The sequence below is a fragment of the Myotis myotis genome, unplaced genomic scaffold (genome assembly GCF_014108235.1).
Source record: "Myotis myotis isolate mMyoMyo1 unplaced genomic scaffold, mMyoMyo1.p scaffold_m19_p_45, whole genome shotgun sequence".
Taxonomy (NCBI): Eukaryota; Metazoa; Chordata; class Mammalia; order Chiroptera; family Vespertilionidae; genus Myotis; species Myotis myotis.
This window is the reverse complement of record NW_023416352.1, coordinates 170,581-189,111: the sequence shown is the minus strand read 5'-3', so window position 1 is coordinate 189,111 and position 18,531 is coordinate 170,581. Positions and strand designations below refer to the sequence as shown.

Sequence of the window (18,531 nt, the reverse complement as noted above, 5' to 3'; positions counted from 1 at the left end):
CCACACAGCCTGGAAGGGACTGAGCTGAGATCCAAAACTCCAGGCTGGCTGATCTTAATGCGCTGGGGTTGTGTGATATTTATTTCATCTTCAGATCGCCCCATGCTTGTTATTATCCCCATTTCCTAGATGGGCACACTGAGGCTGAAATGGGGAAAGCCGCTTCCCCAAGGCACACGGAGAGCCGGCAGGAGCAGTGAGATGTATTTCATTTAATCCTCGCCAGCACCCTTTGGTGCACCTTCAGGACATGTTTGGGAGGAAAAGGAAGGGCTGCCAATGGGTGTCTTATTTTATAGACTCAGAGGGAAGAAGCATCTTGCCCTAGGATCCCCGCCCCCCCAAGTTCACAGTGGAGCTGTGACATCACACATTCCTCACTGCCCACAGTGACCCTGGGAGGCAGGATTAGCATCCTGCCGGCCCAGCAGAGTAACGGGGTACGGGGTACCGAGGGGGCCCACCTGGTCGAATTTGCGCTGCTTCTTCTCCAGCGTGCTCACGAGCTGCCGCTGTTGCTCCAGGTCCATGGTGGCGTCGTCCAGCTCCTGCTGCAGCCGCCGGCGGCCCCGCTCCAGCCGCTCCACCGCCTCCGTCTTTTCTGTCAGGCGCTGCATCAGGGCCTCGGCCTCGCGGGCAGCCCGGCGCCGAGCCTCCTCGCCTGCCTCCAGTGCCCCTGCCTCCTCCTCCTGGCGCCGCCGCCACTCTGAGAGCTGGGGGGTGGGGGGTGGGGGGGGAGAGAGAGGGTGGTGGCAGTCATGGCTGTGACCAAGGTGTGAGCTGGTAGCGCCCCAGTTCCCAGATGAGGAGACTGAGGCCTGAAGAGGGAAATGGCTCACTGCACTGGAGAAGGGTTGAGGCTGTGAGTTCTACGACCCTCAGCTTTCCCAGGAGATTAAAACTATTCCCTCTGGGACCAAGACGGTGAGTCAGACCTGGGCTCTGGGGAACCCCCAGTCTGATGGAGAGAACTGAGTGTCGCAGCCAGGGTGACGGCGGCTAAGGTATGGGAGCCAGGGGAGTCCTCAGGAGGGGCTTAGCATCTGTTTAGAACATTTAAGGGAGACTTCCTGGAGGAGGGGGCATTTGCAATGGATCTTAAAGTATACACAGGGGTTTGCCAGTTGAAGGAGGACATTTGCAGGCATGCACTCCATGCTCATTCATTCAGCAGGCATTGCTCAAGGCCTCCCATAAACCAGGCTCTCTGTTGGCCCATGTTGGGGACCAGATCTAACTCAGGGTCCCCCTTTAAAGGAGCTCCCCATTTGGTGGTGGGGGGACTCATGGGCAGAGAGTGTTCCAGCCCAGGGTGATTGGCGTGGGAATGGGGAGAAAGAGGGTTGTGGGAGCTCAGAGGAGGGTGGCCAGGGACTTCCCACGATAGGGGGTGCTGACGCTGAGTCCTGAAGAATGAAACGGGTTTCCCAAGCGAAGTGGGGAAGGAGAGGAGAGAGGAATGCAGCCGAAGACAAAGGGGAGGACCAGAGAATGCAAGGCCTCCGACGCCTGGCGGAGAGGCATGCGCTTGGCCAGGGGAGCCGGGAGCCATGGCCGGGCTGTCAGCAAGGGGAGGGCAGGGCCAGCTCTGGGGCAGGAAGACCGCGCGGAGAATGAGCCGGAAGAGAGAGGAGAGACTGGAGGCAGGGGGGCGTGAAGGGAGGCTGAGAGGAGGATCCGGGGGCCTCAGCGGGGCTGGGCGGTGTAGACGGAAAGTGGGCGATAAAACAGAAAGTCCGGGCTCTGCACCGACGGGTTGTGGGGCTGAGTGACAGTCAGAGGCGGGATGGGCACCCAGAAGTCTGGGCTCTGACTGGTCGGATAATGGGGCCGTCTCTGAGCCAGGGAACCAGCAGGAGCAGGTTGGGGGACTAAGTGTCCCCTGGTCTCCCCCCAGGACTTCTCACCTGGACCTGGGCGGTCTGCAGCTCACGGCCGGCCCGCTCCCTGGCGGCCGCCTCCTCCTCCAGCTGCTCCCGTAGCCCGGACACGTCAGCCTCCAAGGCTCGCACCCGGGACCCCAAGGCCAGCTTTGCCCTGGTCTCCTCCTGCAGAAGCTCCTGTAGGTGGGGGGGAGAATGGAGGTCAGGTGTGGGCAGAAAGGTGGGAGGGGCTGGGCACAGGGGCGGGGCCGGGGGGGGGGGAGGTCACCTGGGCATCGTGCAGCTGGGCCTCTGTGCTGCTCAGCTCCTTGCTCAGCCTGATGGCTCTGGACTCGGCCTCACTCAGTGCCCCAGACACGTTCTCGAGTTCAGCCTGTGGGAAAGGGGCACCTTCCAATGGCGGCTTCCACCCAGCCGACCCCAGCGGCTCCTCCACCTCCAATCCCTACCACACGGCTGGTGGGAATGTGACTGGCACAGCCACTGTGGAAAACAGTCTGGCAGTTCCTCCAACGGTTAAACATAGAGTCTGCCTATTGCCTAGCAATTCCGCTCTGAGGTGTGAACCCAAGAGAAATGAAAACATATGTCCAAGCAAACACATGTACAGGGACGTTCATAGCAGCATTAGTCACAACATCACAATAGAGAAAGGTAGAAACAACTCAAATATTCATCAACTGGTGAGTGGATAAACGGAATGTGCCCAGGAACTATTCTAAGGGCTTTACAACTTTTGGCTCACTGGATTCACACACCAACCCTCAGAGGCAGATACCACTATTATTCCCAGTTTTCATAAAGGAAAGCTGAGGCACAGAGAGGTCAGGAAAGGTGCCTGGGAGCACACAGCTATAGCTGGTGGAACTGAGATTTGAGCCCAGGCAGAATGGCTCTGGAGCTGAGCTGTCCGAGATGGCAGCCACCAGCCAGATGCAGCCATTTACACTAAAACGAAATAAAAGCAAAAATCCAGTTCCTCACTGTACTTGGCCACATTTCAAGGGCTCACTAGCCAAGTGGATAGCACAAATACAGAAAATCCCCAACACTAAAGAAACTTCCGGATAGAAGTTCTGCCCTCAGCCACCAAACTGGACTCTTGGTGCCACTTTTACTCCTGCAATATGCCAAGTGCTTGGCACAGTGGTGGCTGCATAGCATGGGTCCATTTGGGATGGACCCTTGTGGTCCCCCCAGATCCATTCTCCCTTGGTCTCACTTTGACCGGCTATTAACCAGGCCCATGACTGTCAGCTAGAAACTACATTTCCCAGCCTCCCTTGCAGTGAGCTGTGGTCATGTGATTATGGTATGGCCAATGACATGCAAGCAAGTGATGTATGCAAATTCTGTCCCTTCCTCAGCTGGAGCACAGATGTGCCCACAACCCAGATTCCACTCTGAAGATGGCGAGGTCAACGCCCTCGGGAATAGTGACCGGGCTCTTGAGTGACCGCATGGAGCATAGGGTCCCGCCAGCCTCAAATGCTTACCTTGAGCCTTTTTCTTTTTAAAATATTTTTATTGATTTCAGAGAGGAAGAAAGAGGGAGAGAGAGAAACATCAATGATGAGAGAGAATCATTGATTGGCTGCCTCCTGCACGCCCCCCACTGGGGATCGAGCCCACAACCCGGGCATGTGCCCTTGACTGGAATCAAACCTGGGACCCTTTCAGCCGCAGGCTGACACTCTATCCACTAAGCTAAACCAGCTAGGGTTTGAGCCTGTTTCTGGAGAGGGAAAGACGTGTATTTTATTCAAGATGATGATTTCTGGGGTCTCTTTGTTATAGCAGCCTAACCTTTACTCTAATGAACACACACTTTTCATCTGGAAATTAAGAAGTGTAGCGGTGGGGTGTTTTCCCCTGGGCAGGGGGGCCGGGGGGGGGGGTATTGGGGAATTAAGGTCAGTCTTCCCTCTGTTCTTTTTGCTGTCTGTGTCCTCAGTAACGAACAGGTATTGGTCGTTTAGTTAAAAAGCCCAGAGCCCGCTGCTCGCCTCGTAGTCACAGAATGGTATTGTCCTCACACGGTTCCAGGCATTCACAGTGGCCTCTTCTAATCAGACCACGGATCATTTAAGGCCCAAAGAGAAGAGTGGAGGCTGGGCTGTGGCAGGGTTAAGAGCTACAGGGTCAGGCAGGCCTGGGCTCAAGTCTCAGCTCTGAATGACTTTAGACCAGCGGTTCTCAACCTGTGGGTCCCGACCCCTTTGGCGGTCGAACGACCCTTTCCCAGGGGTCGCCTAAGACCATCCTGCATATCAGATATTTACATGACGATTCACAACAGTAGCAACATGACAGGTACGAAGTAGCAACGAAAATAATTTTATGGTTGGGTCACCACATGAGGAACTGTATTTAAAGGGCCAGAAGGTTGAGAACCACTGCTTTAGACAATCAAGCTCACCTCCCTGGGCCTCAGTTTCCTCGTACGTAAAGTGGGAACAGGATTAGCACTGCCACCAAAGAGGAGTCGGGAGGATGCCGTGAAATACACAGGATGTTTGGTACGTAGTAACCTCTCTCCAAATACTAGCCACGCGCGCGTGATGATGTTGGAAAAGTTGGAAGGGACGGACAACAGGGCCGACGTGGACCGAACAGAAGCCCAGAGAGGTGGTCTCACTCAAGGTCACAGAGCAGAGACCACCGCGGCCCCGCTCACCTGGGCTCGCTGCAGCTTCTCCGCAGCCTCTGCGCGTGCCCGCTCCCCGTCGCCGGCCCGGCCCTGCACCTCCTGAAGCTGTGACTCCAGGCGGCGCCTCCGCTGCTCACCCTCCTGCCGCGAGGCCTGCAGGTTACTCAGCTCTGCCCGCAGCTCAGACACCTCGGTCTCCAGAGCCAGCCGGGTCTTGTCCCAGACACCTTTGCCCTGGCAGGGGGAGAGAAACAAGCAAAGGTTTAAGGTTCCCCCACCAACCAGGCCGGGCACATTCCTGCCTCAGGGCCTTTGCACTGGCTCTTCCCGCTACCTGGAACTCACTTCCCTCTGATGCCGGGATGGCTCAACTCACCTCCCTCAGTTTTAAAATATATATATTTAAATATATTTTTATGGATTTCAGAGAGGAAGGGAAAAGGAGAGAGAGAGATGGAAACATCAATGATGAGTGCAGCTGGCATGGCTCAGTGGTTGAGCATCGACCTATGAACAAGAAGGTCATGATTCGATTCCTGGTCAGGGCACATGCCCAGGTTGCGGGCTCGATCCCCAGTGTGGGGCATGCAGGAGGCAGTCGATCCATGATTCTCTCTCATCACTGATGTTTCTATCTTTCTCTCCCTCTCCCTTCCTCTCTGAAATCAATAAAAATGTATTAAAAAAAGAAAAGAAACATCAATGATGAGAGAGTATCATGGATGGGCTGCCTCCTGCAAGTCCCACACTGGGGATTGAGCCCGCAGCCTGGGCATGTGCCCTGACCGAGAATCGAACCGTGACCTACTGGGTCATAGGTCAACCACTGAGCCACCGTGGCCAGGCACCTCCCTCAGTTTCTTAATTCGATGTCTCCTTCTCACCCAGTCCCTCCAAGGTTCTGCTTAAAATCACAAACCGCCCACCTCGCCCCTGATCCCCTCTTCCGGGCCCTCGTTTTCCCACAGCACTTAGAACCCCAACAGCTATTATGAAAGTTTATATTGTCTGCTCTCTGCCGCTCCTGCCAGAACGCGCACCCCACAGGGGAGGGAGCGTTGGTTGTTTTGTTCACTGCTGGGTGCCTAGTACCATCCCTGGAACACAGTGTGCGCTCAGTGAATGCTGAATGAAGGGGAAGTGAGGACATGAATACGTAAGGAAAGAACCCTAAACAGATGGGCCAGCCTAGAACCAGCCAGCGGTACCTCCTCCAACCCAGCACCATGGCCCCCAGAACTGCCCTCACCCTCTACCTCCCAACCCCCCCTCCTGCCCTAACTCACCCTCCGGGCCTGCTCCAGCTGTTCCGCCAGCTCTCCCAGCGCCTGGCCGTGGCGCTGCCTCAGCTCCTGCACCGCCATCTCATGAATGCGGGTCTCCTCCTCCAGAGCCTTCTTCAACTCCGTCACCTCCTGTTCCCTCTTGGACCTTCGGGGCAGGGAGAGGGGACAGAATTTCAGAACAGAGGAAGGCAAGGACTTTGGGGGAGCCCCTGATAGCGAGTTGTGCTTGTTTTTATTCTTTCTCTCCAAGGATGGGGACCTCATGCTACATTCCTTAAAGAATCTAGGCAATGATGCTGTGCAAGGAATGTGGCTTTAAGGGTGAACTCCTACTCATCCTTCAAAACCCTGTTCAAAAGGCCCCTTCTCAGGGAAGTCTTCCTGAACTCCCTCCCACAGATGTGCCTTAGGGGCACATGCAATGGTACTCCATTAAAGCAGGCTTTGTCCTGGATTGGGTCTGTTCTGTGCCCAAATCTGCCTCCCCCTAGACTGGAAGTTCCAGGGGGCAATGCCTGGGTGTGACTCATCTCTAACCCCAGGTTGGCCAGAGCTGGTACTCAATAACCAATTGCTGAATTACTAAATCTCTGTGTAGATGGAGAATTCTCACCGAGTCCTTCTCCCCTCCCCCGCCCCGCACGTGCCCAGGCTGTGCCGGCCGAGGGCAGCCCGCCTCACCGGAGCTCCTGCTGGGCATTGGTGGAGTCCAGCGTGTCCTCCAGCTCGCCCCGCAGGGCCTCCAGCTCCTCGCCCAGGTCCCGCCGCTGCTTCTCGGCCTTGGCCCTGGCCAAACGCTCAGCCTCCAGGTCTTCCTGGGCCTCGGACAGTCCTGCTTGCGCCTCCCGCAGGGATTTGAGCAGCAGGGCGCGGGCCCCGCCCTCCTCCTCCACCCTGGGGGCAGACGAGGACCAAGGAGTTAGCCACAGGAGCAGGCAGGGGGCAGGATGACTTCTCGGGGCGAAGAGGCCAGATGAGGACTTTGGGGCGATTCGTCTTGAGGTTCAAATTTAGCTCTGCCCCTGGGCATGTGCCTCCAGTACTCAGCCTCAGTTTACCTAGCTGTAAAATGGGAACGACGCTGATAGTAATCCCAGGGACATTTATGAAGCTCCTACCACACGCAAGCCCTTTACTCCATGGTCTCATTCAGTGCTTATGACAAATGAGGAAACTGAGGCACAGGGCAGGGAAAGGCCTAGCCCAGGTCACACGGTCAGTGAGTGGCAGAGCTGACCGCACAGACCCACCTCATGAGCCCTAAGGGACACAGCCTCTTGCAGAGAGAACTGAATGGAGGGCCAGCGCAGGCCGGGGCTGTGCAGATGGGTTTGCATCCCCTGCCGGGCCACCATCTGCCTGGCAAGTGACAGCCTCTCTGAACGGCAGGTCCTGGCCTGTGAGAGGACGTGAACAGCCACCTCCCAGGGTTGCTGCGGGGAATGGTGACAAAATCGACGGGAGTGCAAAAGGCGACCTGCTGTATGATCCCCTCTTGATAAGAACAGGAAAGTCTGCCTGGCCGGTGTGGCTCAGTGGGTTGGGCATCGTCCTGTGCACTGAATGGGAGCTGGCTGAATTCGATTCCAGGCCAGGGCACATGCCTGGGTCTCGGGTTCCATCCCTGGTCAGGATGTGTGCTGGAGGCAACCGATCAATGTTTCTCTCTCACATCAATGTTTCTCCCTCTCTGTCTCTCTCTCCCTCTCCCTTTCTCTCTCTCTCAAAATCAATAAAAACACATTAAAAAAAAAAGAATAGGAAAGTCCTATGTGGACAGTAAGCGGGTTGGTGGTGCCAGGGGCTGGGGGGGCGGGGAATGGGAGTGACAGCTTAGTGGACACCGGGCCTCCTTTTGGGGGCGATGAAAACATTCTGGAGCCCTAGCCAGTTTGGCTCAGTGGATAGAGCGTCGGCCTGCAAACTGAAGGGTCCCGGGTTCGATTCTGGCCAAGGGCACATGCCCGGGTTGTGGGCTCGATCCCCAGTGGGGGGTGTGCAGTAGGCAGCCGATCAATGATTCTCTCTCATCATTGGTGTTTTTCTCTCTCCCTCTCCCTTCCTCCCTGAAATCAATAAAAATATAATTTTAAAAAGGAGAAAATAATAAGACCACAGGAATAAAATAATGAAAAGTGGTTAACAGACACACCCAGCCTTTACCGAGGGCCCAGGGTGTGCCAAGCGTTCAATGAGCACCTTCTTATTTAATTCTACACTAACCCCCATTTTACAGATGAAGAATCTGAGGCCACAGAGGTAATGTCTCTTGGGTGAGGTCACATGGCCAGGAACGGAACCCAGAAGTCAGACTCCAGTTCTGTGTTCTTAACCACACACACACCGTGTACCAGCGATTCTAAGAAGCACATCTTTCCTATAATCAAGGCGTCTCAGTTTGCATGAAGCACAGTGGGTCAAAAGCATCTAAAAAACCCACTGCCCTATCCGGCACACAGTAGGCGCTCAATAATCGTGAATGGCTGTCGTAATGATTATGATTCCTCAGATGGTCAGACCTCTTATCAAGTCACTGACTCTGGGCTGCTCGGGGTTGGGAGGGGAGTAGGGGGAGAAGAAAACGCATTTTCTGGCCTCTATTCTGACCCAGAACCATGCAAGTTACTAGACACCAGGGGCCTCTGTTCACTTTTCCCTTAAGCAGGCGGGGCTGGAGCCCCCCGGGCCGTTTTACACAAGGGGACACTGAGGCTCAGAGGGGGCGGCGTGCGCACGGCTGTGCGTGGTTCTCCGCTGGGCTCTGCACCGGGAGGATCTCACCGGCAGGCTGTGCTTTGTGCCTGGCGCCCTGCCAAGCGCTCCTCCCCCTTCCCCAGGGCACCTGGCCAAGGCGGCCTGCAGCTCCTCCTCCTTGCGGCCCAGCTGGGCCCGCAGCTCCTCCACCCGCTGCTGCTGCTCCACCATCTGCTCCTGCAGCTCCGAGCTCTCGCCATCCAGCCGCCGCTTCAGCTTCTCCAGCTCCTGGCGGCCCTTCTCCTCCTTCCGCAGGCGGTCTGGGGGCGGGAGGGGACCATGTGCGAGGGCTCCACACCCACAGCCGCAGCTCCCACGGAGACCCACGGTCCCGCCCTCCCTTGCCGGGTGTGTGAGGCTCAGCTCAGCCTCCTCTTTCCAGCTTCCGCCTCTCGGGGAGCGCCCCAGACCCTGGGCCAGACCCCAGACTGTCCTCCCCGCAGAAAGGACAGCCCCTGCTCCTGCTCACTGCCTCTCTCTGCCCTGCCCTCTCCCCTGTCTCCCCAGCCACCTCCTGCACTTGGTCCCTTTGGCTTCTGATTCCGAGTGCATTGCAAGGGACAGAGACAAAAATATGTCTGAAACAGTGGGTGGGACAGTCAGAGAGAGTGTGACCCAGGACACCAAAGAGAATGGCCCTGAGCGAGACAGAAACTCAGCGCTGAGAAGACACCCAACCTGTCTCCAGCCTCCTTTCCTGCCCCATTTAGCAGATAGAACCACTGAGGCCCCGCGGCACAGGCGGCTGGCCCGAGGTCCCCCAGGCGCATGCACAGCCCCCACTGCGGACGGGCGACGCTCACCCTCCATGTCCGCAATCGTCGCCTCGTATTTCAGTCGCAGCTTATTGAGGCTCTTGACCTTCTCCTCCTCCTCGGCGGCCTGGGAGGAGAACTCGGCCAGCCGTTCCTCCAGCAGCCTCCGCTCCTGAGGGCGGGGGAGGCGGGGGCATCAGCGGGTCTGCCGCCTCCATTCTGCCCTGTCCTCCTGCCCCAACCCCTTCCCCCCTTCCATTCTCTAAGGCAAACATGTCAGACTCGCGGCCCGCGGGCCACATGCCTCGTGTATTTGGCCCGTGTTAGCCTTTGAGTTGGACATGCTTGCTAAGGTCTGTTCTCTGGCCCGATCCACACGGTGAGTGTAGGCGTCCATTACTGGAAACACAGCACCATTCACTGACCGCCAGCCCCTGATGGGCCCTGAGGGAGATTCTAATCATTTGCTCTTTTTTATTTTATTTTATTTTTTTTTAAGTTTTCACCTGAGGATACTTTTCCACTGATTTCCAGAGAGAGTGGGAGGGAGGGGGGGAGACAGAGAGAAACATCGATGTGAGAGGGACACAGCGATTGGTTGCCTCCGCCAGGGCCAGGGATTGAGCCTGCAACCGAGGTCCGAGCCCCTGACAGGAATCGAACCTGGGCCTGTCAGTCTGCAGGCGGGCCCTCTATCCATGGAGCCAAACCGGCTGGGGGTCTAATCACTTGCTCTTATAAACGATACTGTGGCCAACGTCCTTTGCGCCTGACCCATCCCTGTGTGAGCGCCGGACCCTTGCTGCGGCCCGAAGCAGGGATCACGGACCCACAGCGTCAGCCTCCGAAGCTGACTCTCGCCCCACCCAGACCTGCTCCATCAGTCTGCTTCCACCAGCTCCCCACGGGGTTCCGGGGCACACGGGGTTTGAGAAGCACAGGCCGGAGCAGTACTTTTCCAACCGTGAGCAGTTTCCGAAATCTATACAGGCATGTTCCAGAAAGCCCCCGTGCACCATGGAGCTCCCAGGTCACCCTGATGCCGGGAACAGACTATGCCCCCCCTCCCCCCCCCCGCAGTTTTCTGTCCTGTTCCGACACAGCTTATAATTAAGTTACAAAGTGCGATCACATCGATTTCCTCTGGGGACGCAGCCCCCTCTCCCCTGTGAGGGCGCCGATGGCTTTCCAGTTAGTTCCATGCCATATCCCCCGTGCCCAGCGCAGCCCAGGCTGTGGCTGGTTACAGACGGTGGCAGATTCTTCCCCGTGTGCCTTTCTGACATGGAGTCTAACTCCCCACCTCTTGAATCTGTGGCTGCTTTAAGCTCAGGGGTCTGCAAACCAGTGTGCAGGCCAAATGCAGCCTGGCGCCTGCTTTTATACCTAAAGTTCCACTGGGACACAGACACCCCCATTCGGTGATGCATGGTCTGTGGCCGCTCTCTCGCTACAATAATGGGATTAAGTGGCTGTGCCCCGGCCGGGTAGCTCAGTGGGTTACCATGTCGTCCTGGCACGCCAAGGTGGCGGGTTTGATTCCCAGTCGGGGCACGTACAGGAATCAACCAATGGATGCACAAAGAAGTGGCACAACAAATCGATGTCTCTCTCTCTCTCAAATCAACAAATTTTAAAATAAAATAAAAAAGAATTGGCCGAGCTGGTGTGGCTCAGTGGTTGAGCATTGGCCTATGAACCAGGAGGTCACAGTTTGATTCCCAGTCAGGGCACATGCCCAGGTTGCAGGCTTGGTCCCCAGTGTGGGGCGTGCAGGAGGCAGTCAATCAGTGATTCTCTCTCATTGATATTTCTATCTCTCTCTCTCTCTCCTTCTCCCTGAAATCAATAAAAATATATATTTTTAAAAATAAGATAAAATAACGGAGTGGTTGTGGCAGAAGCGGAATGGCCCACAGATGTTCACCATCTGGAAACGTTTGCCGACACCTGCGCGGCAGACAGGATTCAATGGGAGGGAGGCCACTGCTCCTGCCTCCCTCTCCCGGAGCCCCGCGCTGCTGTGTCAGACACTCCGGCTCCGCCGGGGGGACAGAGGCCACACAGGAGCACGGAGACACCAGACATCCAGTCCAGCCACCCTGTGACGGTGACCGTCGCGAGGGCCACAGGCGGACAGGGGGCCCTGGCAGCCGACCCCCAGGACGATGGGACGCAATGAAACGGTGTTGTTGCCCAGTCATGGCTGCCTGGGTGACCGTGTGACAAAGGGAGACGAGGAGAGAGAAAGGGCTCCAGGAAACACAGCCCAGACGGAGAGTGAGCAAGACCCTGGAGGCAGGGCCGGCTGGGGGCAGAGGCAGACAGGAGCCCAGGCGCCACCAGCGCTCCCCCTCCCCCCGTGGGGGCTCCGGGCCACCGACCTTGCTCAGCTTGGTGTTCTGGTCCTCCAGGAGCAGCAGATCCTCCTCAAATTTCTTCAGCTTTGCCTCCGTCGTCACCTTCTCCAGCTGCAGCTTCTGCCGGGCCCCCTCCTCGGCCTCCAGGTGGGTCTCCAGCTCCTGGGGTGGGAGGAGGGCAGTGAGGACCCAGGGGCCGGGGGCTGGTGTGATGGGGAGGGTGGGGAGGGGATGGTCCATGGACCCCCGGGCTGGCGGCTCAGACAGGTCCACACTCCGCACGACGCTGGGAAGGATAAAACCCTTCCTGGTCTGTTTCATTCATCAGCTCAGCAAGCATTTACTGAGTGCCTCGTGTGTGCCAGGCACTGTTCTAGGCACCGAGGAGAGATAGAAAGCCTTTGTCCTGGCCCTGGCCGGGTGGCTCAGTTGGTTGGAGCAACATCCCGTGCACCGAAAGGTTGTGGGTTCGATTCCCAGTGAAGTTGGGTACAGAAGGCAACTGATGGATGTCCCTCTACCGCTCTCGCTCTCGCCTTTACTCTCTCTAAAAAAAATATTTGGCCCTGAATAAAGAAGTCTTTGTTCTAAATCTTGGTCTCTCACCTAAAAACCTCCTGTCCTTCCCTGGCTGTTCCTCACTTCTGTACAATCCCAAATATTCTCTCAAGGCCCAGGAGTAAACATTTATTATAAGTCGCTAAATAAAGAAAAACTTTTCAATTGAATTAAAAAATAATTGGCCCTGGCCAGTGTCGCTCAATGGTAGATCATCAGCCCGTGTACCAGAGGGTCACAGGTTCGATTTCCAGCCAAGAGTGGGTACCCGGGTTGTGGATTCATCCCCCAGACCCCAGGTCGGGGCACGTGCTGGAGGCAACCAATCGATGTGTCTCTCTCACATAAATGCTTCTCTCTCTGTGTCTCTCCTCTTCCCTTCCGCTCTCTCTAAAGATCAATGAGAAAATTGCCCTCGGGTGAGGATCAACAAAACACTTCTCCGTCCTGTGGAAGCTGCATTGTTGTGTGTGTGAAGATCTTGATCAATAAATAATAAATGAACAGATCGCGTCGGTGGGCACCGTCCCCTACGGCGGTGACTGGCACATGTGGAGGCCTTGGTGTGAAACCAGAAACTATGATGCAATATTATGAGCTGCCTTGACAGCTGGTAAAATTGGGGGGGACCTACAGCGGCCCAACCGCCTGCCCGCTCTGCTCCTGGGATCAGCGCCCCTAGCAGGGAGCCCGCTGTAAGACAGGGGCCAGGCACAGGCCTGCTGGTCCCCACAGACTGGCTCTCAGGCGCCTGCCAGCTGGAATTAGTCAAACAAACCAATCCCTGCTTCCTGCAGGAACAGGGCCACCTCGCCCTCTTGTTGGTACAAAGCCTGCCTCCCACGGCCACGGCTCATTCATCCTCCCCAGTGCGCCCCCACGCGGCTCTCTGTGGCGTGGTCTCCGCTCACTCAGCTGTGAGTATTCTCGACTAATAACCTGCTGCCTGCCTCGCCTGTTAGGCCAAATCCGTAACCAAAGGGCAGGATCCCACCCTCACCAACCAGGTAAGGAGGAGGCAATTCAAACACTCCTGCCCTGACCGGTTTGGCTCAGTGGATAGAGCATCGGCCTGTGGACTAGAGGGTCCCGGGTTCGGTTCCGGGCACGTGCCTGGATTGCAGGCTCACTCCCCAGTGGGGGGCGTGCAGGAGGCAGCCGATCCATGATTCTCTCTCATCATGGATATTTCTATCCCTCCCTCTCCCTTCCTCTGTGAAATCAATAAAAATATATTTAAAAAAAGCAAAACACTCCAGTTTGCCCAGCCCTTGTGGCTCAGTGGTTGAGCGTCGACCAAGGACCAGGAGGTCCCCATGCCCAGGCTGTGGGCTTGATTCCCAGTGGGGGGCATGGGGACATGCAGGAGGCAGCTAATCAATGATGCTCCCTCTCCCTTCCACTCTAAAATCGGTAAAATAAAAAAATAAATAAAATCGATAAAAGTATTTTTTAAAAACAAACCCACTCCCTAGCTCTTAGCGTGGCCAGTGTGAACGAGCAACTGAATCTCCCTTTTTATTTCATTGTGTTTATTTTAAATTTAAAGTCAGACGCCCAATCAATCCCTGGAAAACTTTTTTAAGTATGTTTGGAACAACCTGGGTATGTAAATCAACTTCTCCAACTGAACAAATGATGAGATGTAAATGCACTTGAAGTATTGCCCATGCAAACGTGGCCCCTGAACTGAGATGTGCCTTAAGCGTAAACTACGCGCTGGGCTTTGAAGGCCAACCACGGGAGGGCGCCTGCCTGGGAATGCAGTGGCACGTAGGCCCATGGAGCCGGATGGACAGAGGCCGAGTACGGAGGAGCTGACTTCAGCACCTGGATCCAGCCATGCCTGAAGCTTATTCTTTCTGGAGTCTCCCAGTATTTAAACCCAAAAAAGAGTTCTTTCTGCTTGATCCACTTTGAGGTTTTTTTCCTGCAAATGTATGGCCAAAAGAGACACTGCAGAAACAAAGGGAGGCAGGGTGGACAGACGGGAGGAGGAGGGGGAGGGGGCCTGTGGGGACCAGACCTGTATGTGCTGCTGCAGCCTCTTCTTCTCGTGCTGCAGCTGGCGGCTGCACTCCTCCTCCTCCCCCACGCGGGCCTCCAGCTCCGACACCACCAGCTCCAGCTCCTGCTTGCGGGCTGCCAGCCGCCCCCGGGTCTCCTCGGCCTCAGCGCACAGCTCTGCCTCTGCTCGGAGCTGCTCTGCCAGGCGGGTGCGCTCCTCTTCCAGCTGGGGGTGGGGTGGGAGGTCAGAGGTCAGCAGGCAGCGCCCCCAGGACGGCCCTCAGTGGAGCACCAGGTCCCTCCTGCCCCCTGATTTGTTCTTTGAGGTACAGCCCCCAACCCCATTCCTCCCCCAGGTCCTCATCTCAGGATGACCCCATGGGTCCCCAGGCCTGTCCCTTCTGGGCCCCCCCCCCGACTCCCTTTGCTTTGTCCCTCCTCTCTGTCCCTGTAGCCCCAACACACTCAGGCCTCGTCCTCTCCCAATGGACATTCCCCCCAGCCTCCCCGCCTCCAGTCCCCCCGCGAGACAGCCCCAGGAAAGCCTTTCCACCACCTCACATTTCATTTAATACTCCCACGCCCAGCAATTTAGCCAAGGGAAGTAGTGCAGGAAAAGCAAACAGGCAAATGCTCCAGAGGTTTGCTTCAGCCTTATTTTAAGATACCAGAAATCCTGGAGAGGAAGAGAAGCCCACCGCCTGCCTACCAGCATCCTGCTACCCGGCTGGTCCCCTGCCCCGCCCTCTGAGCATCTTAGCCCAGGGAACCAGCCCCCCACCCAATACCCTGGCTACACCCCCCGCACATCCCACTCAGCCACAAGCCCCGCCCCCTGTAACCTGGTCCCGCCCACAACCCCGCCCCTCCAGCAAGCCCCGCCCGCCCCACGGCCCCGCCCCCTCACCTGTGTCAGCCGGCTCTGGAGCTCGCCCACCTCGCGGGCGCTCTGCTGCTGGAGCTCCTGCACTTTCTGCAGCTCCTGCGCCCGCGCCTGCAGCACCTCATCCTGCCGGGTCACCTGCAGCAGCGGCTTCACCTACGGGGAGGTCAAGGTGGCGGAGTGTCTGGGAGGCCGCTTGGCCCGGGAGCCAAGAGCTCACGCTCTGAATAAGGGCCGGACTCCTGGGCTGCAAGGCCAGCTCCTCCACCGGCCAGTGAGGGACCTGGCAGGCACGGCAGGGTCCCATCTATACAGGGGGCGGGGGTGGGGGTGGGGGGCGGCCATAGCAGGGTTTCCGGGTACGGGAACAGGGCGAGCAGCCCTGTCCGTGTTTCCTTTTTGCTAAGTGAACCCTTTGTACACAAGCGACACTGGTACCCAGCAGCAGGCGTTTCTCAGAGTCCTCGGCCCCGGGTCCAAGGAGAGAAACGCACCTTACACGGTGCGCACCCATCACCCAAATGACGTTTCACAAACCGCCCTCCCCTGGCCACATTTCTGCTCCATCGCCTCCGATTCGGTTCTTAGCGGTTCTTAGCAGTTCCTGGTTCTTCTCTGCTCGAGTCTTTTCTAGCCTATTATTTTCTCTTCCATAGCACTTATCACAGCTACAGCTTTGTATTTATTTGTGGGATTCACTCACTGACGCCGGTCAAGCCTACCCCTAGCCCCCATCCTCGGGTAGGCAAACGTTTTCTTAAAGGGCCAGTTAATGCCCGGCCGGTGTGGCTCGGTGGTTGAGCGTCAACCTATGAACCAGGAGGTCACGGTTCGATTTCCCGTCAGGGCACAAGCCCAGGTTGTGGGCTCGATCCCAACTGAGGCACGTGTAAGAGGCAGCTGATGGATGCTTCTCTTTCACCAATGTTTCTATCTCTCTACCCTCTCCCTTCCTTTCTCTCTCTAAAAAAATAAATAAAATAAATCAATAAAAACATGTAAAATAAATAAAGGGCCAGCGAGGGAAATATCTGAGGCTCTGCAGGCCACTCTGTCTCTGCTTTAACGACTCCACTCTGCTGCTGTAACACAAAAGCAGCCCCAGACAGTACACCATCCAGCAGGCATTTACAAAAACAGGCGTCTGGCTTGTGGGTTTGCCAGCCCCTGCCCTGAACTAAGGGCTCCATAGAGCATGGCTTTGTCTATTTTTATTCACCATTTTATCACGGTCCCCTAAAATGTTACTGGCGCACAGTAGGTGCTCAGTTAACACTGGCTGAGGGCACGTAGGCTGATAGCTCAAACGTCTTATCGAGAATTATACTGAAGAGCTGCGTTTTCTCCTCCAAATCTCCAACCTCCTGCCTCCTCTCCGTTCCCCTCTGGGGGAACACCCTGCTCGAAGCTCACAGGGGCCCGGATGGCCTGGCTCTGCCCCTCGGCTTTGGGTGGGCACGGGCAGTCGGCCTGGCTCGTCTGATGTGTGGTGAGTGGTCTGGATGGTCACAGGACTGCAGCCGGGCCAGTGGGAACGAAACCCAGACTCTGAGCTCTGAGGTAGGACAAGCCCACACCGGCCTCGCTGGGGGCCAGTCTGAGTCGGCGGGTGGCTCCCTGGCGGGTAAGTCTGCAGGTGACCATCACAGAGGACAGTCAAGCAGGCGACAGAAGGCTGGGGAGCTGACATCCCTGTGTGGGCCCTGTCTGTGAGGGGTCACTCACCAGGCCTGTGGTGTCCAAACCCCAAAGGAAGGACTGGCCCTTGCCCGGCTCCTCGAGAAAACCTCTAAGAACTTAGAGCAGCGGTTCTCAACCTGTGGGTCGCGACCCCTTTGGCGGTCGAACGACCCTTTCACAGGGGTCGCCTAAGACCATCCTGCAGATCAGATATTGACATGACGATTCATCACAGTAGCAACATTGCAGTTATGAAGTAGCAACGGAAATAATGTTATGGTTGGGTCACAACATGAGGAACTGTATTTAAAGGGCCAGAGGGTTGAGAACCACTGCCTTAGAGTATCGCTCTGATATGTGACTTGGTTTATCTGGTGGTTGGGGCCACGTGGTATCAACTTGACTTCTGCAAGGGCTGGAGGCTGTCACAGAGGTCAATTACGTGGGCGGTCAGCCATGCCTATGTGAGTGACCACAATCAAAACCCTGGACACTGCCCGGCCAGCGTGGCTCAGTGGTTGAGCACTGGCCTATGAACCAGGAGGGTCACGGTTCGATTCCCGGTCAAGGGCACATGCCTGGGTTGCAGGCTCGATCCCCAGCGGGGGTGTGCAGGAGGCAGCCGATCCATGGTTCTCTCTCATCATTGATGTTTCTATCTCTCTCTCCCTCTCCCTTCCTCTCTGAAATCAATCAAAATATATTAAACAAAACAAAACAAAAAAAACTCTGGATACTGAGGCTCAATGAGCTTTCCCATGTGCATTGTCACGCATCGTTTCTGGAAGGTCCGGAGCTGTCTATATGACGCCACTGGGAGACACCTGAAAGCTGGCACCCGGTCTCTCCTGAGCTCGGCCCTGTGCGCCTTTCCTCTTTACTGACTTTAGTCTGTATCCTTAACCTGAATAAAGGGTGAGCAGGCGTATCACCAGCAGTCATTTCCCTGAGTTCTCCCAGTGCATCGTTGGATCTGAGGAGTCTTCAGGACCCCCTAGTCCAGCCCTGGATCCAGCTGCACCTGAAGCTGTCCTGTACCTTTTACCCACGTTGGTCGAGTCAGGGTTTTGGGTCACTTGCTACCCACAGATCCTGCTAAGCAAAGGTCAGGCTGATGGGTCCCATTTTCCAGATGCAGCCAACTGAGGCCCAGCAGCCCTGCCCCCGCAGGCCTGCCTCCTTGCCGCTCAGGCCACCTCCCGGGTGCCCTCCTCACCTTGGTGAAGAGCCGCCACCACTGCCAGTGTCGCAGCTTGAGGTAAGCCGCGCAGTTCCGCTGCATCACCCGCAGCGCGCTCTGCTGCTGCTGCCGCTTCTGGAAGGCCCTGTGCGGGGAGACGGACGGACGGATGGGCACATGGGAGGGGGCTCGGCCCCTCCAGGCCCTGAGAGCTCCCTTCGGCTCATCAACCATGATTAAATGCCTACTGTGGGCAAGCACCATTCTATCATTGGCCCTCCTGCCCTTGACCCTCTCTGCCCTGTCCCCTCTGCCCCCGTAGCCCCAGCCCCAATGCAGGCCTCACCTTCACCCACCGGGACCCTCACCCAGCCTCCTCCTCAGCCTCCCGGCCTCCACTCCATCCTAATGCGCCTCCAGGGGGTCTTTCTACACCCTCCCCCCTTCTCACAGCCCTCCAGTGGCTCCCAGCACCCTAAACAGGGTCCCCGCCCCTCAGCCTGGGGTTTGGGGGCCCTGTATTTGCTGATCCTTC

General features: G+C 56.7%; 1 protein-coding gene across 3 annotated transcripts in view; it reads right to left on the bottom strand.

Annotated features, from left to right (window-relative positions):
* Positions 1–18,531, bottom strand: part of MYH14 (myosin heavy chain 14) — an 83,064-nt gene that overhangs the window by 17,239 nt on the left and 47,294 nt on the right. For all 3 annotated transcript variants that reach the window (XM_036307096.1, XM_036307094.1, XM_036307095.1), the window contains exons 21-32: positions 18,033–18,141; positions 15,161–15,292; positions 14,273–14,479; positions 11,713–11,850; positions 9,377–9,500; positions 8,662–8,833; positions 6,501–6,713; positions 5,820–5,964; positions 4,561–4,767; positions 2,152–2,256; positions 1,908–2,060; positions 465–713 (exon numbers count right to left, since the gene is read on the bottom strand). In XM_036307096.1, the coding sequence (XP_036162989.1) occupies positions 465–713; positions 1,908–2,060; positions 2,152–2,256; positions 4,561–4,767; positions 5,820–5,964; positions 6,501–6,713; positions 8,662–8,833; positions 9,377–9,500; positions 11,713–11,850; positions 14,273–14,479; positions 15,161–15,292; positions 18,033–18,141 (1,954 nt within the window). The remainder of the gene's footprint in view (positions 1–464; positions 714–1,907; positions 2,061–2,151; positions 2,257–4,560; positions 4,768–5,819; positions 5,965–6,500; positions 6,714–8,661; positions 8,834–9,376; positions 9,501–11,712; positions 11,851–14,272; positions 14,480–15,160; positions 15,293–18,032; positions 18,142–18,531) is intronic.